This window comes from Phyllostomus hastatus, unplaced genomic scaffold, assembly GCF_019186645.2.
Source record: "Phyllostomus hastatus isolate PE091 unplaced genomic scaffold, TTU_PhHast_1.1 phas_scaffold_1674, whole genome shotgun sequence".
Taxonomy (NCBI): Eukaryota; Metazoa; Chordata; class Mammalia; order Chiroptera; family Phyllostomidae; genus Phyllostomus; species Phyllostomus hastatus.
Window position 1 is genome coordinate 8,703,856 of NW_025334011.1, and position 25,772 is coordinate 8,729,627.

A 25,772-nucleotide genomic window follows, 5' to 3' on the forward strand; every position below is an offset into this window, starting at 1 on the left:
AATGTACATTCAAGGGTTCGGCCAGGGAACAAAAACAGCAAAGCATAAGGGGAAGATGTATACAATAGAGAATAGGGGGAAAACTATTCAAATAAGAAAGAACTAATCTGTTTGCCTTTCCCTGTCTCTCTTCCTCCCACCTTGAGTGTGTGTGTGTGAGAGAGAGAGAGACTGAGAGAGAGAAACAGGGAGAGCACGTATGTATGTGTGTGACCTCTTTTACAAGTTTTCTGCTGCCATTGTTCCTGAAGAAACCAAGCTTTGTATTGTTAAGCATGCTTCCTTACTGAGTCATGAATTGCTAAATATGTACTGATTCTTTCTTATAACTTCAAATGCCAATGACAGTAATTACCTGGCAAATAAAGATAAAAAAGACTAGCCCTTTAACAAAAAGAAAACTGCATTGAACCCACTATAGTCATTTGTCATGCAATTCAATCATTAGTTTCATTTCATGTTCCTTGCAAGCAGTCCCAATAGTCCACTTTATTTGGGGTAAATCCCCAGGGGGGAACATATTAAGCCAAATTGTGTGGAACTGTCCTAGCAGATTCAGAAGAACCTGACTAAATTATGTGTGGGGCACACCTAGATTCATTGACTGTCAAAAAATATCTGTGAAGTCCCAGGCAAGAAGAAACAAGTCCCAACCCCAGCCCACGCTTCTTCCCATGGAAAGAAGTAATATTTCAGTGGAGGGAAATATTTTGTTCTTATTCCAGTAATTGAATAGGAAACAAATAGTTTGTTCATTTATTCATTCAAACAGTACTGAGTGCCTATTAAGTGCCAAGTACTGAGCCAGTAGTTAGGGATGCTATGGGAGCAATGGGGGCAAAGCATGGAGTCTAACGGAAAACCAAGTCCTAAGAAGAACAAATGATCACTAATGACAGAGTGCTGTGAAGGAGACAGTGAAAGCCAATAACGGCAGGGGCGTGATTGTGACTGGGGTGGTGAAGGAAGGTCTCTCTGAGGAGAGACACTTAAGCATGCGACAGGTAAGTGGCACGCCACACAAAGAACTCAGGAGGGAACATCCATCACAGAATTTTAGAGCTGAAAGGGACATTCAGCTCTAAACATAACACAGCATAGTCACCTCTATGATGAACAGAAATGAAGAAGAAGCAAGGAATTTAGGGAACTGCCAAAGCACAGAAGATCAACCATTGGCCAAAAGTGGACACAATTTTGAATCCTAAACAGAAAGGAGGAACAGCATCTCACTGTAAAACCCAACCTGATCCAGGCAGGTGACATCTCTCCACTCAACCCCAAGCTTAATTAATTCCTGGGGTGGACTTGGCAGATGTTTTCATCTCTTCACACTCAATAGCATCTGAAAACTTCAAGGTTTATCAAGGGCTTGTTATTAACACAGGAATGCTGGTCAGAAGCCAGAGCAGAGGCTCTTTGGCCCTCTGCAAAGTTCCACCCACCCCTTGAGTGGCTTGATCTTGTTTAAAAAAAGATCCAGCTAACCGACACAGATAGAAACGATCTCCCTCTCTCCCATGACAAGGACAAAAAGCCATCCATTTGGCACTTTCAAAAACTTACTTTTTATTAGTGTTGATTAGAAAAAGGTGTTTCTCTTGGAAAGGACCAAGTCACCATTTCTACCTTTTATCAGAGAGGCAGGCTGACTGCCACGTCAAGAACCCAACACAACTGACCTGAGACAAAGCACCCACAGACTCAGGCTCAGCCTTCGCACGGGAAAGCGTTCTTATGAAGTCACTAATCTTTTGAACAGCTTGTCATAAAGTCACTGAGCCAGCATGGACCCTGGCAAGCAACTCAACAGCCAAGCCCTCTCATGAAAGATTGACTACAAAAGTAAAATGTGATGCTTAACTGTTGCCTTTGCGAATGAGGGGCTTACCAACTTATACCTTGCTAGACCCTGTTACCCACCAAGTGGCAAAGTGATTGTAACAGACCTAACTTGCTAAATGATTCAGAAAACCACTCGTTCAGCCTTATGGAAATAATGGCTGTCTTCAGCACCGGATTCAATATAATGTCATTAGCAAACAGTAAAAGGGTTAATTCCATTTTCCCAAGAACATAATGCAGGAAAACAAGTGCACATTTTTCAAGTGCTAATCTTATAAAATTTTATTCTGATTTTTTTAAGTTGGGGTAAATGGTATTAAAATGTATTCATGAGAAGTAGAAAAGATCCGGTGTCTTGTTCCGTGATCCTTACAGCACAACACCGAAAGAATGAGTTCCCAAGGAAACGCATCCATAAATGGGAAAAGCATTGTAAAACGCATGAAACCAGACATCACTACAACTGCCCAATGCTTTGTCTATCTCCTCCTATGTGAAAATGGTGTACCTGTGCCTAAGTAACTTGCTCCCAGGAGCTCACTAGCAACACCGAAACTACAAAGACATCTTCCCCCAACAAGCCTCAACACAGAATACCAGCCCTCCAGGCCTGCTTCAAAGAGGATAACCCTAAATTTGTCATAGCCAGTTAGCTCTTATCAAAGGCTCACTTGAGGAAAGTGGTATTTACAAAAGATTATCTAAGGGACTTTCCATCTGCATCTATTGTAAGTGCTAGCTTTGAATTAACTTCCGGGCACCAGATGACTTGGATCCTTCTCTTTCTCCTCTCTCACAGAGAATCACCTTTGCTAATTTGCACATTAACTGTTTGTTTGTTTTATTTCAGCAAGGAGCACTTGTTATAAACACTGTACAGAGCAGTTTCCCTGATCTCATTCTATGGCCCCTGTACAAAGTCTGCCATACAAAAGTTTTTGAAAATTGCATTTAATATAATGCCCTGAAAAATTAGGATGCATTCTCTCTTCTGACAGCAAAAATTATATAACCAAATGTATTCACCTTTTATCTGGAGCTTACACTCAAATCTCAGCAGTCCTGTCTTCTTGGATGGGTTCTCAACATTAGCCTATTTGTTTTCTCATTTCCATCTAATGTGGAGACACACTATTTCTATTAACATACTACTTGTACTGTTTATTATCTATTAACATAGTAATGTTACTTCATATCTACTAGTGTTTATATCTACTAATATGATATGTAACATCTAACGCTGCACCAAACCTTTTTGGAAGGAAGAAAGGTGTAAGTAAAGTCAAATTACAACACACTTGCAAAGGGAGATGCTCTTGCTTGGTTAACACTCTGGTCCAACCCTTGAACCATGATCTCCTTTTCCCTTTGAACTAGCCCAGCTGAGACCAAACTGGAAGAGTTGAAGAAAGGGGGAAAAAAAAGACTTTGATACATGATAGAAACTAGTAAATAATAAAACCAGAGAAAAACCAGGATTTAGTCAGTCTGGCTTGAAAGCTAGGGCTTAATCTCCACATTCTGTAAAGAACTCTGGGAAAAAAACCTTCATTTCTGACTTCCTGCTTGGAGGGTTCATTCATGTGCCATCTCTATACCCATGAAGCCAGAGAGCTTCCTAGACTGACTGGGCCATTTTCATCCAGGCCAAGAGCTCCTCAGTGCCTGCCTTCTCCAGTTTGTAGCATTCCTACTCTCCTCTCTTTATGTGTGTCCTCCTGGTGCCCCACCTTCCCCGGGGACTCTTAAGAAAGCACATGTGTGGGTTATAAAACAAAAAACAACAAATGAACAAACAAGCTCATGGATGCAGACAACAGAATGGTGGTTCCAGGGGAGAAAGGGGTAGGGAGTCGACAAAGAGGGAAAAGGGGGTCAAGTATAGGGAATCAGAAAGAAACTAGACTTTGAGTGGTGAACACACAATTGAGTATGCAGATGTATTATAATGCTGTACGCCTGAAGTTTATATGTGATTGATCAATGTTACCCCAATAAATTTAGTAGAAATTTTTAGAAAATACACATGGAAGGGGGTGTGGAGTAAAGAGGGTCAAGTATATGGTGACAGAATGAGACTTGGGGTATCCAGTACACAATGGGATAAAAAGATGATGTTTTATAAAGTTGTACACCCCTGAAATTTATATAATGTTATTAAACAATGTTATCCCAATAAATTTAGTTTAAAAATAAAATTTAAAAATAAACAAAAGAAACAAAAAAGCCCATGCTTGCAACATAAATCCTGTACATGAATTGACATGAAATGAACATACCCCAAAATTAATCACATTAGACCATATCCTTTGAGGTGGGATTGTATAAGCATCCCCATTTAACAGGAAGCTGTGAGATTCCGATGCCTAATTCAGCATCACTCCCCACCAGGCTCTGCCTAGAGATACAAGCAGTTGTTCTGAAGTCAATCACCCACCTCCTCGCCACTGGCTATTCGGTGAGCCAGATCTTTTAAGTTTCTCATCATTCTTTCATCCCGGAAATCGTAAGGAAACGTTTCTGTCCATTCTGTCAGGAGTTGAAGGATTTTGGGTGCAATTTTTCTTATCTGACTCTAGGGAGAAAAAGCAAAATCTAATTCAGTGATGTCAGTTACCATGGACGACATCAAATAAATAATTACAAACAGTGACACTGATAAACTTCTAGTGCAAAGTCTTTGGGGTTGAAGGAGAAGTTCTAGTCCCCCTGTCCCCAAGTCAATGCCAAGTGCCACCAGCTTAAGGCAGGATCTAGGAATCTTCCATGACATTGGATCTGTACTGTGCTCTTGATGCTGTTCCCAATTCCCTTTGCTTAGACATGATATCATGTACGCACCTCAGCCTGGGGATAAACTAGGGTTATGTAAGGAAACCAACTGCACAAAATCCAAGCCACAGAGTTACCAAATCTAGTAGAAAAATATGTAAAGTTCAAAACATATCATTACCTTATCACTGTTAGGGTCACTTAGTCTCTGGTGCTCAACACATAAGTGGCAAACTTTGGCCATTAGCTCATACGGGTGCATAAATAACCGAGAACTGAGTAGAAAGGTAAATATGTATGTTCTCTGTGGCAAAAGAAAAAGAAAATCACATGGTTACATTCCCTTTGAAACTCACATTTTTCCTACATATGTCACATCTTATTTCATTAAGTTCTGTTCATCAAAGTTAATTGGTACAGTTTCAAAAGTGATGCTTACTAGTAGTAAAACACCCATAAAATGAAGTTCTCCTTTGCTTTCCCATGTATCTTTTCCTTTAAACCATACTAAAAATAACAGAAATACAGGGTAAGTTTAGCTACTGAAATTATTCACAGCACATATTCACATCCATCTTCTGGGAGCCAGCACACCTGGACATACAGCTCACTCTAGTAAAAAAGAATGGGATTCAGCCCAGAGAGAGAGATCTCACTAAAATATGAATCATGTCCTATGTCCAAATATGGTAATTCAATGGAAACCAAAGAAATGCCCAATCCACAGCAGCTCGAGAACGTTGCAGTGTGTCAGGGCAGCACACTGAAGTGTTTGTGTGCTGTGTCTCAGTGTTCAAAGGCAGGCTTTCAAGTATTCTATTTACTCACTCAAAGGCTAAGCAATGTGATAAAATACAATATCACACTATACACTTTTCTTTAACCACATTGTCTCCCAAGAAGCCAGTAATGAAGTAGCTCTCATTTGTTATAACAGTTTCAGACTCCCAGTGCAAAGAAAAATTCCATAGGTCTTTTTGCCCCATTAGGCGCCTTTAGTAGCTCATAAACACTGATAGGGCTGAACAAGGGACTCCTTTTACTTTTGATTACAAGTTTTCCCTGTGTGGCAACATATCTGAAAATGCTGTGTAAGAAATCACACACAAAGAAATAACTCAGTAAGAAACATTATGTTGAATTACAGTGGTGAGCACAAACTCTCCTATGCACAGGAAGGTCATTGTTACATTTATAAAAATATATGAATCTGCTGTCTACATATTTTCACAAAATCATTATCAACAACAAGTTGCTGGTTGACAGGGCAGCTGAGGCACAAAGGAAGGAAAAAAATATCACTTGGTCCCAAATTAGAAAAGCTGGGTTTGACTGCTGATACCAGAAGTGAGACCATATGCAAACTATGAATTTGTTTTCTCTAGCCTTCTGGAATTGCTTTAAGGACTAAGCCAATAAAATGAATTGTCTAGATTGGAAAGTATGACCTATACAAATGCCTATTATCAAAGTAAAACATAAGCAAGCATGTCATCTGATGTCCAATCACAAAGAATTGCGTCTTGAACATAACACTTTTTCTCTTTGCTATGACATTTTTCTAACTTTACTTTTTCTAGCATAGTGATTGTCTTGGAAACAAAAAGGCATTAAATATTCTGAGAGTATCCTATGTTCTCTGGCATGTCTATTTAAGGACCAAGCTATATGCCAGAATCAAGTCTATAGATACTTCATTTAGATGATATCTGACTACCTGCAATGTGGTACCAACCCTGAAAAGAAACTGACATGCAGACCACAACTAAAATCTGAATCATCCCTAGGCTCACTTTGATCTTAAAGCAGTCAGTAATTGTATGCAATTTCTTACTAGAAAAATTCTTATCATACCAGATATAATCCTGTAGTTCCTAAGGTCTCTGCTACTATATTATAATTTCTGCTGAATTATAAACCAAGGGTGTGTCTAGAGTACAGGGATACCTACATCAGGATAGTAGTCCACAGTAGGTACTAAGTGCTGGATGAGTGCTTCCAGGGATCCAGAGAGGAGGTTGTTGTCATGGTAATACAGCCCTCCACAGCTGTCCTCTGCAGACTGATAGAGGTTTCGGTTGTAACCACTGCTATCAAACATTGCGGAAAAGGGAGGCGTCTGAGGCATGCTTTCCTAAAATAAATAAAAAAGGAGAACATAAGTGTTACTGCTGTGAAGTCCAAAAGAAAAGTAAGCTTTAATAGGACTAAGTTTTAACAGTAAGGAGGCCATTTTCAAAACAGGTTAGGTTCTGATACAATATCAGAACTCATCAAGAAGCAAATTGCTCTTTGAGTAGCATGCATATGGATACTTTTGAGTACTAATCTCATTCAATGAAACAGCATAAAATGTTTAGATCAAAGGAACTAATTTGGACTTAAACTCAAGTCTCCGGCTGCCATATGTAGATATCAGTCCTTTACATTTAGTCATTGCTTTACCCCACTGAAACACATATTATCCTAAGGAGGAAATATGTAAGCCTTCAAAGCTGGGAAGTATTACCTAACAGTTAAGAAATATCAGACTAGCATTGGGCATAGATCAGGAGCTAACAAAAACAAAAGTTGAAAAAGTGAAATTGTAATAGAGGCCTAGAATGGAAGTACACTCTGTGTGTGTGGTCATAGATGTATGTATGTATCAAGAGATTTAATGCTGACTGCTCAGCTTTCACTGGAAGGTGGGATATTGTTGATTTTCACTCCTTTGTGTCAAATTCTTTTGGGGGTGAGGAGCTGTACAAAGCCTCAGTTCTCAGTAAACACATGGGCTGAGAAGACACTTGACTTGGAGAACAAGAAGCAGTGTGTCAGTCCTCTCCATCTGTGGGCTTTGCATCTCACAAAGCCTTGTCAGAGGGTGCCCAGCAGAGTCCAGTGGCTATTAAATTATTCCTTGGATTCCTAGGGACAGAGCTCCCAGCGTGGAGAACAGATTCCCCAGTTCTGGCAGCATATCTGGACAATGGAGGCATTCAGGAACTGCCCAGACTGAGGGTTTCAGAAATCAAACAATGAGAGGAAGCCGAACTCCAGCTTTGGGCTGACAGGGACAGGGTGTGTGGAGGCTGCAGGAGGACAAAACCTGGGCTAGACCTTCTTCTCAGGATGCCAAAAGACACTGGCATCTAAGTGGGGCAGGGCTGTGCAGCCCTGTCTGAGAAGACACATCCCTTGCTGCTGGGGCATCTGTTCCAGCTCCAGTGAACGAGGGCCACAGCCTCACCAATGTGTGCAGGTGCCTTGGCAGGGGGCAGCCAGGGGTGAGGTGTTGGAGAAAAACAGCATCCCTGATACAGCCAACCTGGCAGGTGAAAATGGCATTTAGGGAAAGCAGCATTCCAAAAAGAAATGCAGAAAAAAACTTCAGCAATTTTGTACTCTATTCCATCCACACACCAATGCTGAGGGGAGAATGTAAAAGGATCCCTGAAATCATAGCCAAAAATGGGAAGAGTGATTACTGAGAATCACTCTCTCTGGGGAGACTGGTTAACATCAGGGTCATCATCGCTGTGCCTCTCACTTAGGCAGGACAAGGTCATGGCCAAAGGATCAGGAACTATGGAATGTAAACGTTAACACAAATGCTCCACACTTCATTGGCAAGACCTCACATGTAGGATTCCCAGTTAAACAAATAACTCAGTGTTAACATTTCACAAGGCAATGGACAAAGTATGTTTCTGTCCTCTTCCAGTTGCCAGTTTTCTATGAGTATAATTCACGTGCAATATAATCTTTGTGCAAATTCATGTGCAAATCCTTGATGAGAATAAAAAACAAGAGCCTGTCTATCCTTGCCCAGAGAAACGCGAAATTGTTCTTAAACTAGAACATGGGGACCTGGGATGAGAAACATCTAAAAGCTACATCTGAGAGCCTGAAGGGAACACTAGGTCTGGCTTTCCACAGCGTTAGATGGTTAAAGCCTCACAGTGTCCTGCATGTACAGGATAACAAGTGTAACTCATGCCATCGTGCCCTGGGGGTTTCTTATTTCTCTGCCTGGAACCATGAATTTTCCTCAGTTTCTCCACTTACTACTTGTCACTACTGACAACATACTTGTAAATTGCTTTTGAGAAATGGCTGACCAGGATTTGAGAATTTCAGAAAATGTTGTAAGTTCAAAAGGACCATACAAATCATCTGGTCCAGGACGGAAAATGGATTTCATTTCACGTTCTATAATAACAGCAATCAATTAGAAATGGTTGCCTAAAGGCCTAAGGATGAGAAGGAGGGATTCAGAGGCTTCAAGTGGGTGGAAGGACATGTATCCTAAGTCATTAACAATGACTACAAGACAGTCACAGAAGAAGCAAAAGTCCAGTGCCACTACAAATCTGGTCCAGTCTCCTCTTTTTGTAAGCGTGCGAAGTGAGACCCTGGGAGGTGATGTGAAGTGACCAGGCTGAGATCCCACCATGATGTGGCCACAGCCTCAAGTGCGCCCAATGGAACTGCCCAGAATTTTGCACCCAGGCTGCCTTCAGTTTATTAACACTAGGCGTTAACCCATAAACTAGTCATGAGTCACTCAGAGTTCCCTTTCAAGGAATCAGCATCAAAAGCCACCAAGTATTTGTACATCTTCATCACACGCTCCCACCAAGCAGATGAGCACTTGGATCTGGACAAGGACCCTGATTTAGCGAAGCCCTAATCTGGTGCTTAATAGCCCTGAACACTTTGAAAAGTCACTTACCCTGCAACACCCACCCTGGCCGGTTTTTCATCTGGAAAATGACTTCCAATTTTCCTTACCCCTTCTGAAACTCTAACAAAACTGCCAATTTTCCTTGTAGAAAAGTTCTTCTTAAAGCCTTATTAGAGCAAAACCAGAAGGCTTTTGTATTGTTCCTCGGAAATGTGTCACACACGGAATGTGTCTGAGGAGGTACAAAGTCCCAACACTTAGAAAACCCCCTCCACCAGACACCAAAAGAAAATACTGCTAATAGCAATGGAAACCAAGTCAAGAAAAGTTCATTGGAGTTATAGCTTATCGTACTTAAAAATCAATTTTAAGAAGGTAGTATGTCACAGATCATTTTCTACCTTCCAAAGTTCTGTTGCTAATCAGCTGATTTAATTTTCCCATGAGCCACCTTGATCGTTGAAGTTGAACATAGCAACTGCTGAGATTCAAGTCATTCCAAAAGACTCCAGCCCCTTATTCATACACAGTAGTCATATTTTCTACCTTCCCATATATTCACAACAGCATCTTACAATTCCTTAGGCCTTCTCCCTTCCTTAGCTGCACATTCCTCTACTATGGGATCCTGTGTGCTAGAAAGGGTCTCCACCTCCCATAGTCCTTCATGTCTCTGTGCCCCTGAAGGTCCCTCACCTGAGGAGCACAGTATGCAGCCCCTACCTGTGTGAGGTTTACCACCTATGGCCAAAGTTTTGGACTCTACGACCTCCATTCTGTAGGCATCCTCACTCAGTTTTGACTGCCTAAGAAGCTAAGGTTCTTAACCTTAAAGCTGTAATAACTCTCGTGGGATTTTATATCAGATTAAGAGACAGAAAGGGCAGGGTTTCAGATGTCAAGTTCAAAATTTATTACGCCACATCACATTCTACTGCAAGTGGTCTTCTTTGAACTTCTTTTGACCATACAATGAAAAATCTGTCAGTTTGTCCCAAATTGTAGGCTATTAGAAAAATTTATATTTTACATGCGCTACATAAATCCTTGCTCCAAAGATGTATTGAGGACACTAATTACTTTTCTTATAAAGCAACACTATCAATAAAAGTGTTTAAGCTACTGACCTTTGCAATGAAAACACAGTCCCATCTAGATAAAGATTTCAGAGATTGTAATACACATTTCTTCATGTTTTAGTATCTTTGTAATAAGTTTGCACATAGTCAAGTGAAAAGAAAACTAATAAGATGTTTAAGTCTTTTTTAAAAATATATGAAATAAAAGAGCATTTTACAATGGATGGCATCTTAAAGTCAGTGAAATACAGTAATATTTGCTTGTGTAGCCTTTATAGATTTGCAGTAAAAAATGTTAATGAGACAAGTGACCGAAAGAAAGATCATGGGTCACAGAATTTGCTCTCCATTTCTGGATAACCTTTAACAAATGGCCTGCCTGGCCATTTTCTGGAAAGATCAACCGCCTAGTGTAATAGATACACTTGATAAACAAGGGGAAAGGTCAGCAGGATGGTACAGAAAGTACTGTTTGTGAAGTGTATTTTTAAATACCTAACAAGTAAACATAGTAGTTTTCCTACCAAGTATCACCCACATCAAGAACTACTGTTGTTCAGTATTACTCGGATTTAACACCCAGGATTTGAGTTCTACCTGCTTCAGTTCTGAAAATGAAAAGACTCAGAAGATTAAATATTGGGCTTGGTTGTTGTGTAAGAAAAATACAAGATCCAAGTATTAGACATGACAATCCAGAGGACTACTTATCCCTGGGCACTGCTAACTCCAGGACTCATTTGCTGATGATTTCCTAGCAGACAAAGGGCTAAGTGTGAGGCTCCTATCCCATAGCTTCCATTTATTTCTCCTTCAATCTCAGTATAGTTCTGATTTCTTACCTGCAGCGAACTTCTTTATAGCTCTTACATTTAATATTTTCTGTCTCTGAGGTCCTGTGACATCTCAGTTTGCTCCTCTCTGCCCTTTCCAACATGATTTTAAAATCAATTTCTCCAGGTCATTCTTCTTTAGCACAAATTTTGTCCAACCCAACATACCTATCCATGGGTACCTGCTAACCTAAAACATTGTTTAGGAAAAATGTACTCTTTTTCAAAATGAGAATGTGTGACAGCATCAAGTTAACTACTGCCATTCATTTGAATATTAAGTCAAACTTCAAATTAGTTCATCCCTTTGGAAAAAGAGAGATTTATGGGAGACATTGAACAAGCTGCTGACTTCTTACTGAGTGGTTAAAATCATTCCCAGTAAGATAAGGCAGAGGGCAGGTTAAACTCCCAAGTAATACTCACCTTACAAAGTTTCATTTGTAAACCAGTTCCTAGAAACTGAGAATACATTCTATTTGTCCAGAGGCTTTTAACTTTTTTCGGGAAATCACAAACCTCTCTCCACAAGAAAGGCAACAACTTTGTGTGTGTTCTTTCAAGGAGCTCAGACTCCAGGTTAGGATGCACATGTGCCAACCTGCACAGAACCTAGATTTGTATCTACTCCACCTCAAAGGAGGAGAGCAGGGGGGTTCTGAAGGGAATCCTGGTCTAGCACATTCAAGACTCCTCCTTAGAAATCAAAGAATACTGTACTTTCATCAGGTATACCAATCACATGGAGCTGAAGAGGATTTTAAAAAGGACACTTCTTTTGGCTTGGGTAGAGATATTTAAATAGGCATTTTCCCCCAAATTGGGGCAGTCCTTTGGGATGGAGAGGATGCAATGAAACAATGAAAAACAGATTCTGGTTTTTAAAACAATGAGCCAGACTAAAAGAAAGTTTGGCAACACTGAAATTAGCATGCAGATTATAGGTCCTGCTGGAAAACTTCCCAAAAGGAAGTAAAAGATATATCTAACCCAGGTACACAAGATAAATGTTCCTTTTAAAATTAATTTGGTAAGCTGAAAGTTGGTTGACAGACAAGATATCTTACTGGGGCAGCTAATCCACAAAGATATATCATGTTCTTCCAAGGACCCTGCAAAAGTTCAGCCTGACATTGATCCAGCCGCAAGGAAGCATGCCCTGGGTGATTTAAGGGATGAATGGATTTGAAAGGCATGCCTAATGGTTTCAAAGCAACGAAAGCACCAGATGAAAAGCTGCCTTTTTCTCAACAGCAGACTGTGTTTGGATTAGCAACTGCTTTTTCACAATGTTATTTATGACGAGGCAGGTGCACCAGGAGAAGGTGGTTTCAGGTGACAATTCCAATTGGAAAAGAGGTCAAGGAAAAGATGGGTATGGGAACTCAATCAAAAGCTATCTTTCAGCATCTGCTATAGCTGCCTTGTAAATCTCTCCCAGAACGTCAAGTCAGCATTTCCTTTTCACTCAAGAGAAAGAGATAGAAAAAGTAGGAGTCGAAGAAAAAAAGTGTTTTTTCAAATACGTAATAAATCCAAAGCCTTTACATTGATCATTATCTTTTAGCTTCTGGTCAATTGCTGAGCATATGTCTCAATTTAAAAAAAAAGAAAGAGAAAAAACCCACCGAGGTGCAGGAAAGCCTCCCTATCACAGCTGAACATTGAAAGCACATTTGTTTAATGAGGAGAGGCTTAATTTAATATCCTGGAATACCTGGTTCCCCAATAATCATCTAGAGTCCAAAGGAACTTTGTACTTTGGTAAAATATCTTCTTTCTATTCTCATTTGAGGTTCCAGAGATCTGAATGAGAAAGCATTTATATATTTCAGCTTTCCCCAGCTGGTATCTCATTGGCACTGCTAGATCTCAGACTACAAGGACTGACTACAAGTTCATAGAGTGTATCTAACTACAGATTTGAGCCAGGAAGAAAGTCAAAGTCAAGTTTCTGAGCTGTCTAAAATGTGGCTTATTTTGATCTTGAAAATATCTAAAAGATTATCTTCTCAGTCCTTTCCTCGGCCATAGGAAGTCCTAAAAGCAGAGATATCCAGCCACAGCTCTGGAAACTGCAGAAATCCTACACCTCTGCTAACCTGGAAAAAAAGAGGTATTGTGTTGAGAGGATAAACATACAGAGCTGACGACTCAGAATCCACTCACTTCTCTGGCATGTGAACAAAAAGTAAGTAACTCCCCGATAAGTACACTCTTTGAAAAGAATCCATAAATGCTTAGTAGATTCCACAGTCAAGGGGGAAAAATCAGTATTTTTGAGGAAAAAAGGTCCTATTCCTCTCCACTATAATGAAATGATGGTATTATTTTCTGATCTGTTATATAGGCTTCCATACAAAAAAATGAATTTGCATTCCTCTTGATTTGTCCTGGATGTTACTTTAAAAAAGTCTTTACTAATTCTTAATTGATGGAAGCAGGGGATTCTGACTTAAGTAATTACTACCTGGTTTCCCCGGAGGACAAACAGAGCTAAAACTTTTCATCTTTTGTCTTAGGAATACCTTGCTAGCAGTTTATTAAAACACAAAACAACATCTCAGTACATGGAAACTCTAAATGGGCCTGGATAGTCATTTAGAACTTATCTATGAGGTAAATCTGTGTTCTGGGAACCAATGGCAGAACATGCTGACATTCTCTTTGCATTGTTTTTAACCACCTACAACTTCCATGCAGTTCCTGAATTGAACAGTAGATGGCTCTACATTCATGGTCTTTAAAAGAGATGGCGCTTTCCAGCAATAACAGCTGGTGCTGGTTCAGAAAAGTAAAAGGACAACTACAGTTCCGGGAAGAAAAATTGAGAAATTAGTATTTGTAATCTTGGCATATTGTTGAACCTAGGAGAATGGCATAGTTCATTCTGTACTGCTGAAAATATATACTGGCTGGTAAAGCCAGTTAGTCTTATTTCCTATATCTTAGGTGTCTATGATGAGATTAATTATTCATTTTCCCATAGGAACAAAAGTGATCTTCTGGATAATCAAAATTACCATTGGCTAATTAAGTAATGTCAAAAAAGAACTTTCTGGGATATTGGAAATATTCCTCTTTGGCACAGCCCAATATAGTAGCTGTTAGGCACATGTGGCTATTGAGCACTTAAAATGGCCAAATACATCTCAAATCAAATTATAGAATATTATTTGGGAGAAAATCCTTTCCTAAAAGGGTATGGTTTTCTAAACCCAATTCACCTCAGCAGGAAAATGAGTAGATACTTAGTGAGGACATTTAGTACACAAGGAGAATTTTCTATGTGCAGTTTACTATAAAACATAATTACTAGGATAATTTTAATTTTTGGCTGCAAGTTATTGAAAACCTACACTAATGCCTCCCCCTCCATTCTTCCAGATAAATAGAAAGATACTGGTAGTCTACACAGTAAAATGTTTCCTTTCTTACAAGGCTTATTTGTACTTTTCCTGTGTTAAACTAATCCTCATGCCAGGGTTTCCTAATAAAATTTCTATCAGTTAAATATTTCCTAGATGTAATAAAGTAATAAACATATAAACCTAAGGGGAAAAAAGACTGACCAAAAAACTTGTTTAAAATTTAGTAAACAGCAATACTGGCTTAATTCAAAAATATTTCCAGATTCAAACTTCTTGATAATTAGTATTTTTAAATATAGCTGCAGGAGAAAACTGAAAGCAGTTTAAGGAAATATTAAATCTCTACAGAGTTTTCATCAATAACAATACATTTCACTCTCCTCTCCTCACTTCCATGCACCCAGAAAATGGCTGAATATCTGACTGCAGATCACTTCAACCTTCGTTCTTCCACCACTAATACAGGGTGCAAATGTGGGAAGTGATAGTACAGCAAAATAAATCAATGATCAGAGAGCTAAAAGAGACTTGTAAATCATCTAGTTCAACACCCTAATTTTACAGATATTGCAGGTATAGGGAATGAATGACTTGTTAGGGTTCCAGATTGGCTATAATCTTAGTCTCTCTACTCCAAAGGCTGAAATCTGTCCACAGCGCCAGGCTACAACACCTGCCAGGGCAGGATAATTGAGGGTTGCACAGATATCATTTTTGTGGATTTCACTGGAGAACCAAGAAAGGGCAACTGTGGTTCTTAAAAAGTGAAAGGGAGGGGGAGGCAACCCGTGAATTCAACCCCAGTATTTTCAAAAGTACAATTTGTATCTTGAAGATCTCACAGAATGTGATAACAGCCTTTCCATTTATTATCTGTAGGCATTAGAATCAAGATTCTCAATCCCTGCTTCCGATATTCCAGATTTTTCTCTCAAGTTAAGGAGAATACCTGCCTTTCCTCATCTCCTGTCCAAGGAGATACTCTCTTTGGGGTCATCCAAATGCTCCTGCAAGTCTAATTCCACCAGGTTGCCTTTGCAGATTGATACAGTTGATCCCATCACTTCCTGTGCCATATTAGGTACCTTGCCTGGCATGGACAGTCACCCAGCTTCTCCCTTCCAATATCCTGACCATTTCTTCTAGATAGGTGATAGTCAATTGATTTTCCCTTTATTGTCATTCATTAACTACTATTAGCCAGTAGTTAATTTTAGATAGTAATGTTAGCAATAATATAAGAAACATGTCTTATTGTGATAAATGATAAATATTTAGAAATATATACCTAAGAATAAGTTAAATTAGATGCTATGCTGGGGGGGGATACAATGTATGTAAATGATTTCTGGTGGTTTTCTATTTCAAAAGATATGATCCCCAGGTATCAGGTGTGGTGGTAGCAGATTAACTGTCTAATGGAGCACATAATATCTATCAAGAGTGAAAATGCACATGGGGGAAATAAATTATAAGAATTTAACCCTCCATTAGATAGCCAGAAAGTCCAAAGCCTGTGTACTTAGCAGCCAGAAATGTTGCCACCTCTAGGAAAACAAAGGATTGGAGGACATGTAGTGGAAGAATGCCAACGAGAAATTTGCTAATCAGTAGTGATCTTCTCATCTTTGCCAGAAAATCTGCTTGAAAGGCATAATATAGCACTACTTGTGAACCCTGATGTCTATCAAACATGCCCTAGGTCCTCATTGGCTCAGCTACTATCTCCTTTCCCAAATAAAGAACCATTAACTGAAAAAGTCTAACAAGCTGACACTTTTTTTCTATGAAAATCTCAACAGCCAAGAATTTTTCTTTTTATTATTCCTTTTTAGAGATCAATTCTACATTTGCTCTAAACCCCACCTGACCTCCTATTTCCCTCCCAAATCTCCAATCAGTATATACTCTGGTTAATCGTAACCTCCCTGTTTCTTAGTGTGGACTTGCCACCATAGTCCAACTGTGTTTTAAACTGAGACACAGTGATCACATGCCAAGCTCTAGCTACTGTTTTCGAGAGGAAAGAATAATTATTCACCCCATCTGAGTCTGACTGTACCAGACATTATTCAAGAGTGCAAACCCCTCATCCCTGGACTCTTCCTCATTTATGTACCCAGTCCAGAGACCTTCCCTGTAGAGATCATCTAGAGCTAAATATAGATCCACGCACACCAGCAGTTCCTAACCACCGTCACATGGTGCTGCTGACGAAAGATTCCTCGGAGATGTATTTGGCCCAAACACACCTACGTACATTTCTATGTGTTTTCATCTATACACGTTATACCCCCCGAATTAATCGACGATGACAGACATCTACATCCACCAGAGAAAGGCGCTCCCTAGAGATCTTCTGCTATTTAGTGCACTTGCGCCGCCTTCTGCACGTTGCTTTTGCTGAACTGCGCCAATTCATTTGGGGTAAGGTGAGAAGCAATATTCGAGTGGTACGCGTGCGCGCGCACACAGACTCACATACAGAGACCCCGATTTTGCTTTTTTCTTGTCCCTACAGTTACCCTAGAAAGAACCCAGGAGGCTCCCGGGTACCCTCAGTTTACATTATTACCTTCCGGCCAGGTCACCCACGGCGACTCACCTGAGCTCTGGTAAGTGCAAGGCAGGCGACTCCGTGTGCCCCGAGTTCGCCAGCTGAACACGAGTGGGATGAAAGGATATCTCCCCACCGGTGGCGAGCACATCACTTGAGTCCCCTTGTCCCTTTCTAAATCAGACCCTAGATTATGCGGCTCCGACATTAAAAATCAACAATTCCACCTCCACTCCCCCCACTCTCACCCCTCTACACACACACACACACACACACACACACACACACACACGGAAACGAGCCAATAAGTATGAGGAAACAACCTAGCTGAGTGCACTGGAAGGGAGGATGAAGAAAGGATGGACATGACTATAACTCGGACAAATCCTCAAAAACTGTACCACGATCTCGCAACAGAAAGCCTGGCTGCGGGATCGGGGCGAGAGAAGGAAGGAAAACCCCAAGCTTGTCCTGAGCCCCAGAGTCTGGACGCCGCACCTGTTGGCACAGGGTCCGCTCCCGGGGCAGCCCCAAGCGCCCTCGACAGCTGGACTGGGGTCCTCCCCAGTCCCTGGCTCTTTGCGGGGCGCTTTGCGCCAGTGAGAGCTCGCTAGGTCAGGGTATCCCGCCGCCCCGGGGAGTACTCGCCAGCGGAGGGGCAGGACGAGAGCCGGGCTGCCACTGCTCGCTGCTCCCGGATAGCTGGGAGGAACGCAGCGCACAGGGTGATCGTGCGTTCCCCTTGCCGAGCTCCGTTCTCCGAGAGAATATCCCGGCCAGGGAACAAACCCACCTGCAGATGGACCCCAGATCCTCGCCTTCCCGGCTGTTCGCTGAGCAACCACAACTGCAACCAAAGGACAGGGAGCGAAAGCGCGCGGGAATCAATGTGGAAAAAAAAAAACCCCACACAACCAGTCGGGCTCCTTGTTTATACTGAAACTACAGCCCAACCCCGGCGCACACCCCCTGAGCTCAGAGCACCCGCCCCCCATGGAAGCCCCGCCCATCCGGGTAGGTGAGGGCCAATCACGGCACAGCGCACCGCCTCCAACGCCCGCAACCCGCCCACGGGTCCCCGGGAACAGACTCCGGCTGCGCTGTTGCTCCCGGGTGCCCTCCCACGCTGCTGCGGAGGCCACGGGACCCCAGCGCCGCGGTGTTTACCTGCACTGGCTGGGCTCTCTCCGAAGGCGAGCGTTTTCTCCCGGGTGCACTTGCCGGGGGCTGTTTGTGCAGTTGTGTGTGTGTGTGTTCATTTACCTGTGCACTACCTGTAAATACCCACCCGACTCGTTATACAGTATCTATTAACATAATTATGAGCTAAGGCTTACTGTCCATGTAACTTTCAGAAGAAAGCTGGGAGTAATCATAAAAACATTTGCTCAGCAAGTATTTACAGAAAGCCTTAGTGCTAGGCATTGTGCAAAACGCTGGGGGCACACTTCTGACAAAAGTAGGGTGGTCTCTGCCATTATGAAGCTTGAGGTCTAATGGAGGACAAATGCTAAGCAAATGGTCACCCAAACAAAATGTAAAATTGCAGCTCTTACAAGTTCCACAAAGGTAGGGAACCTGTGTTGTGAAATATGATTCTAGAAGCAAAAAGGGGAGGTCAATCCTCAGTAAATGCTGTGTTGTCATGGTAACCATATACTATTATCATTGGATATTTGATAACTTTTTTTTAAGGTAAAAACCTAAATACCTCACCTTGCACAAATAAAAGCAGATGGAAGGGGAGAAACAATGGAAACAAATAAGGGAAGAAGGAAACCTAAAGAAAGAAAAGGAACATCAGGAGAATATTTTGCTGCCTAGGTGAACTTTCATAAGTAAAGTAGCTTTTCTGAGCTTGTTTTCCCATATATAACACAACACTATTTATTCCTGTCTTTTAGTACTGTAATTAGGATTACTGAGATATAGAAACCTTTTTTGTCCCTGCTGCAGCTTCTCCCTCTCCCTCCTCCTTCCTGGGTGGAAACAGTTATCTTGAAGTTCATATTGCCTATTCTTAGCTGATCTCTACCCTCATTTTCTTCATCTGTGCCTCCTCTCACTTCTTTTCTAATTATACTCCCTCCTTCTCTTCTGCAAATGGGTCTCTCTGACTCAGTAATTCACTTTCACTTATCCCAGCTTCTCTGCAGTCTGAAGAAGAAGTTACACAGCCAAGAGAAGTTGGCTGGGGCCAGCCATACAGAATAAAGCACAGAGGCTTGGGCAGCCTAGCCCAGGTGGTGTGGCTGTGCTGGCTGATTAGCCTCTCATGCCCAGATTTGCATCCCGATTCTGTAAAAAACAAGCCTTGGGAAGTTAAGCGAGTAATTTACAATCTTAAGATTCCTAGTCTTATAGCAATAAATTTAAAAGGTTGGACAAAATCAGGATTCTTAATGGAAAATATTTAATATATACTTTGTAACACCTGGATACACCCAGCAGCAGCAGCCCAGAAGATTTTGCCCAGTTTTACTTTCAGAAGTTTTTCCCCACCTATACAAAAAATGTTTTAGTTCCTCAAAATATAAAATGGATACTATGATAACATTGTTCAATGCTTTACCAAACCACATTTCCGCTTCCCAGTCTGGTAAATCCCCAGGGACCCTCCCAGCACTGCATATGAGAGATGATGTACGGGGGACATGTCCAAAGCTAAGTGGCCCAAACCCTAACCTGTCTCTATCACTTAGCCAGCTCTTAAACCTTAGAGAAGGCCCCAGTTTACTTATCTGAAAATAGCAATCATGGTTTACATAGGTAATTTCTTCAATAACGTGCTGGGAAGATTGAAAGAGATAATACATGAAATGGGTTTGGAACAATGTCATTCAGACCCTACTCCACAGTGTTCTTCCTGGGTTTGTTGTTGTTTTATCCATAGAACTTACCACCATTTAACATACTGTATATTTTACTTATTATTGCTTCTCTCCTCTCACTAGGATAAAAACTCTGTAAGAGCCAGGTTTGTTGTTGTCATTGTAGTTGTTGTTTTCCTACTGTATTTCCAATGTCTAGAAGAGTGCCTCACACACTATAAGCACTAAATAAATATATGTTGTTTGACTAATTAATGACTAGCACATGTTGGTTGAATTAATTAATGTCTATCACATGATAAGCACTCAATAAATAATATGATTATGTATCAATTCTCTATAATGAAAATACATTCTTTACCTTCTTCTAGTAGTTTCTTTCTGGTCTTTTGACTCCATTAACTCAACTCTTATCTCTGTAAATGTTGCTATGCTCAATAATAATAGCCAAATAGATGCAAAGAAAGCTAATACAGCAGGGAATAGAATTGTCACAGTTGAGTAAACTAATCATGTCCTGTCTCCTGGGACTGGCACACTGCCTCCTGAAATAAATTTGGAAGATCATTACCAAGGGAGAAATAAGGGATTGTGTAACAGTTAGCCTTTGCATTGTAACCAACATCCCCAAACTTAGCAGCTAAAAAGCCATTTACTTGCCCACAGTGCTGTGGGTTGGCAGTTTGGGCTGGGCTCATCTGAACAGTTCTGTTGATGTCACCTAGGGTTACTCTTGTGACGGCATTCAATCAGCAGACACCTCAGGTGAGGCTTAATGGTCTATGATGGTTTAACTCACTTGTCTGGCTATTGGCAGGCTGTTGGCTGTGTGACTTGGTTCTCTTCCATGTGGCTTCTCCAGCAGGTTAGCTCAGGCTTAATCACATGACAGCCTCAGGATTCCATAAAAAAGAGAGTAGAAGCTTCAAGCTTCTTGAGTTCTAAGCCCAGAACTAGTACAATCTCTCTTCAGCTAAGTACTTTTGGTGAGAGAAATCATAAGGCTGGCCCAGATTCAAGAGATGGGGAAACAGACTATTCCTCTTAGAGAAACTGAAAATAATTTGTGTCATTTTTCATCTATCACAAATGAATGTCTTGCATAGGCAAATAACAGTGTTTCCCTCTCACTCTGTTTCAGTCTCTCTCTCCCCCTCTCCCTCTCTCTTTCACAGGGCCTCCTTCTGCCTGGACTGAAGTTGCTAAGACATTGTCCTGGCCCTCAAATCTCAGGGAAGAAGTGATGGGTCCGGGGTAGGCCCAGTCTAGTAGGGGCATCTCTTCTTGTCTGCACTGGTAGGGTGAGGTAGGCCAGGTGGGACATCTACAGGGGCTTCTGAAAACCAAGAGTCCTGGCTGGAGGTGGGTGGGAAATGTAGAAGAAGGGTACATAGTGAGGCTGGCCCCACTAAGGTGTCTTAGTCCCTTGGTGTTGCCAAGCCTCAGTTTCTCCATCTCTCTAATAAAGACAACAGCGTGCCCACCCATTCTCTGTCTCGTGGGAAAATGACTGGGGTGACCAATCAAATTTAAAAGGAATATAGTTCTAAATGTAGTGTGATATCCTAGATTGGATCTTGAAACAAAAAAGGGACTTTAGTGGAAAAAGTAGAACTCTGAATAAGGCCTGGATTTTAATTAATAACATACCATGGTCAGTCTCTTAGTTTTGGCAAATATACCATTAGAAGGGGTAAGATGTTGACTTGGGGTAGGCTAGGTACCAAGTATATGGGAACTCTCTGTTATCCCGACAGCTTTTCTGTAAATTGAAAATCATTCCAAAATAAACGTTTATTTTGTAAAAAAGAAAACTCTAGTAGATATGTGTATTTAATTACACTGGAAGTCAGTTGTGTTCATTGCAAAGCAATGTTTATTATTTGTCTCAGACACAAGTTTAATATAATTATTTTGGTTTATGATATTCTTAATACACTTGAACTTTAAATGAAAATCTCACAAAGCATCAGTACCTTCAAATATTTAAAATTCGCCGCATGAAAGAGGGATGAGGCTCAGAACACAAGATAGGATATGAGGAAAAAGTGTACAGGAATGGATCACAGCTTCAGTGTCAGAAACACACTAAAGATGTTCTAAGTGGAGTAACAGTCTTTTTCAGCATTGAGTTTCCTCTCTCAATCTTAAAGGACCCTGTGAAATGGCCAAGTGACTTTTCAAAACACATCCACATTTTCTCTTTCACTTACTTTCTCAATATCATTGTAGAATATGGAGATGAACATTCCAAGGATACAAAATCTTCGCTCCAGTTTATAAGAAAAAGCAAAGACATTGGTCACACAACTTATCAATAGTCCATTTAGACTACAGCTTACAAAAGCCAAGAAGACAAGCCCACTTTTGATCAATTTGGTGCATATTGTCACTTCTGTATGTTGACAAAAGATTATGAGTACTTTATAAAGCAAAAACATGAATAAATTTTTGTGAAAATCACTTACCAGTTACTAAGCAAGGTATGTTAATATTACTTTGCTGTTGGTCAACTTAGCCTGCAGGATCTATGATCTAATCACAGCTTCTCTGGAACACGCAAGTTCAGTTTTTTTAAAGGGTAAATAATAACAAAAACCCTTAATACCTAGAGCATGGCACCAATACCAAAATGTTGGTTTTATATAAAGAAAAAAGCTATTGGTATTGCACAGAAAATAGAGTTAAAGGAAGAGGAAGGAAATATAGCCCTTCCACTCCCACCCCCAGCCCCTTTCACAGAGAACAAACCTTAGAGAAAATCCCATATTTTCCCCTTTCCTTTTAGTGTGCTTTTCCTTGACTTCCCTTTCCTCATTATCTGAGAGCCTAAAGTGAAAAGGGGAAGGAGACCTCTTGGGGGCTTAGGTTTCAAGTCTTCTTCCTCCACCTAGCCTGAGTGAAAGGAATGCTGCTCATGGGCCAACCCAGCTTACAAGAGGGTAGTGTTGGAATTTAATAGTAGTAAAAAGTGTGCATGTACTTGGCATTGCCCCAGTACATACATTTCTCTGTTACCTGAGAGAAGTGTCATGATGGCAGGACATGAAGATTTAGATAGCCAAGATCCTGAGTCCCTGCCTGGTAGTATCAGTCCCTTCATAACTGTTAATGAATCCTGCCACTTGGAAGGAATTCTTGTGAGAAAACACATAATTGGGTCAGCCTTGGAACAGTCATCTCAATAATAATTCACAACATTTATTATAGTTTGCAATGTTCACATCCATTGTCTTATGTGTGGAGAATGCTGTGTCAGTGAGGGTCAGTCGATTATAACAGTGGTCACTACAGAGCATATGTTTTCCTTTCCTGGGATCACTAAAAATATTATAGATAGCCACTTATTTAAATTTGCTAAGAAAACACCCCTAAATAGAAGGGAATGAACTAGAAAAGATAACTTCAGGCAAGTCTCTTCGACCCATCCTCATGATCCTTTATCACTGCCACCTTTTACCTCCCAGACCACAGAGGTGTACCAAAGAATGCAATGGCTGCCTGGAAAATTCCACAACACATGGGGGGAGGGGTTTCCAAATCCTCTAAGACATGTCTCTATTTTCATTTATAGTAGATAAGAACTATTGAAAGGCAAATATATTATTTTCCCTGTATAAGCTTTAGCATTTTGCTCATTTGTCAAATCTTATATACTCTTCCAAACTAGTAATTTGCAATATTCCCAAGAGGGATATTGATATTGAGAAATTAAATATAACTTGGCCTAATTACAGGGTCATGGGACAGTCTCACCATCTTCACTGATTATATAATGCAGTTAATTATTATTACTGCACTGACAAAGAAATGCTTCACAACCTTAAACATGCATCATTTTCATAGGATACATATATCATTGTTTTAAGTAGAAATTCAACTATATTTAAAATGGTATATTTAGATAAATATTCTTCATCCTATAAAACCTTTATAGTTAATAGTAAATAAATATATTTCTATATTTCTAGTGTCCTTTTCTAGCAGTTTTTGTCTGTTTCCTTGTGAATGAGTTAATTCTACAATGAATTTTTTTAAAAAGATTTTTTTGTTTCAAATTCTTATAACCTTTAGTATTAAGTCTGATTATTTTGCTAGAAGATCCCCTTAGTTTTGATTAGTTACCAATCTATATACTAGAATATTGAGTGGGAAGGGAGAAGGGATAAAATGAATAATAGTATAATAAAATTTTAGAGCTGTGAGAAATATTAATGATAATCTCTTTTCACCTTTCCCTGCCCCAATGCCACCAACCAAGGAAGTTTTTTTTTTAAAGGACTTATTTGAGATGAGGAAACTGAATCCCAGGGAAATGAAATTATCTCTCTCCAAGGCCATAGGCCATCCAACAAGATAATAGCAAAGTTACACCAGTCACAGAGCCTGGGTGATAAGCACAAGACTTCAAACCCTACACAATTTTACTTCCTAATTATTCCTACAGTAGTGAAATCTCTGGAGCTACTTGGACATTATGGAAGTACAATTTGTTTTCAAATATTGATAACAAATATTCTCTATTACACACTTCTTGATAAAATGATAAAGAATTCTCTAGATGTTGCTAAAGCCTTTTATTAGAATTCTCTAAATATTCTTAATACCATTTAACTTATTTAATATTCAAGGTGATAAAATAGGAAACTCTTGTTTGTGTTATCATTAAAGTCACATGGTCTACACTATTAATAACACCTCAGAAAGTATATTGAAGAAATTATATTGACTGAAAAAGCTTATCCAGTAAGCATTTACTATTGCCATCATGCAAACATATCTCTAAGGTATTTTCTCTTTCATATAATAGAATCATTGATTTTCATAAGACTCTATCATTTTTAGAAGTATTAGAGCATTGTTGTCATTTCCAGATGATTCTAAGGAGGTTAATTTTGTGAAATGTCCAAACATTTATTTTGACACATAGGAATCATTATTTCCACAGTAAAGCCAGAATTTCTGTGTGGTATATTTAGCTAGATATTGCTACAGAAACACATAAAGCTAAATATATTTTCTATATAAAAGCAAATGGAGTGGATCATGGTAGTTGAACTATTTCCCTAGTAAATTAAAGAGCACGGGTGTCACTGGGAAGGGGCAAAGGTCAGATTGAGGGCAGAAGGCAGAGGGAACTTCAGCGTTATATGTGGTCTTCGATTTTCCTCATAAAGAAAGACGTAGAATGGATGTGACAAAATGTTCATTATTGTCATTTGTGCATGGTGGGATACAGGTATTTATACTTTTATATGTTATACATTTCTTAAAAAAACAAAAAAATTTATAATCAAAATTGGATATCTCCATACTGCATAATCTTAAACTATATATAAAGCTTACACTTTAAGGCAATATATAATAGTATGTTTATTATTTTACCTATTTCCTGCTCACTAATTAGTCACATTTATACAATATAACAGTCAATAGTACAGAGAATTTTACTTGGTCCCACAGTACAAAATACTATGTGAAAAGGTTATTAAAGGATGTTATGCAGCTCACATAGTTTATCAAAGTTAGCTCCTCTCTTGCTTTTTGATGTGATAGTGTGTGTCCCCTCTCAGACAGAGATGTGTATTGTGAATAAACACACAAAATAGTTTTTTGATTCTTAACTGATGCCTGCTTTAAAGTCAAATCTCCCACAGACCAACTCCACTAGCATATGATTAATGTTTCTGAGGCCTGGAATTAACTGGTGATAATTTTAGAATCTACAATTATTCACATAATTGTGCATAATTAGCTGTTGCTGAAGAGTGGTCAAGGACTAAAGGCAAAAGGGGGTTGAAAATATAGACAAAAT

The 25,772-nt window shown here is 40.0% G+C and overlaps 1 protein-coding gene across 3 annotated transcripts in view; it reads right to left on the reverse strand.

Annotated features, from left to right (window-relative positions):
- RASGEF1B (RasGEF domain family member 1B) overlaps window positions 1-25,772 on the reverse strand; it is a 63,992-nt gene that overhangs the window by 18,215 nt on the left and 20,005 nt on the right. For 2 of the 3 annotated variants that reach the window (XM_045858069.1, XM_045858067.1), the window contains 3 exons: window positions 6,569-6,751; window positions 4,799-4,921; window positions 4,283-4,420 (listed from right to left, as the gene is read on the reverse strand). In XM_045858069.1, coding sequence (XP_045714025.1) covers window positions 4,283-4,420; window positions 4,799-4,921; window positions 6,569-6,745 — 438 coding nt within the window. In that variant the 5' untranslated portion in view covers window positions 6,746-6,751. Of the gene's footprint in view, window positions 1-4,282; window positions 4,421-4,798; window positions 4,922-6,568; window positions 6,752-17,919; window positions 18,054-25,772 lie in introns of those variants that run through there. The other variant, XM_045858068.1, reaches the window with a different exon arrangement.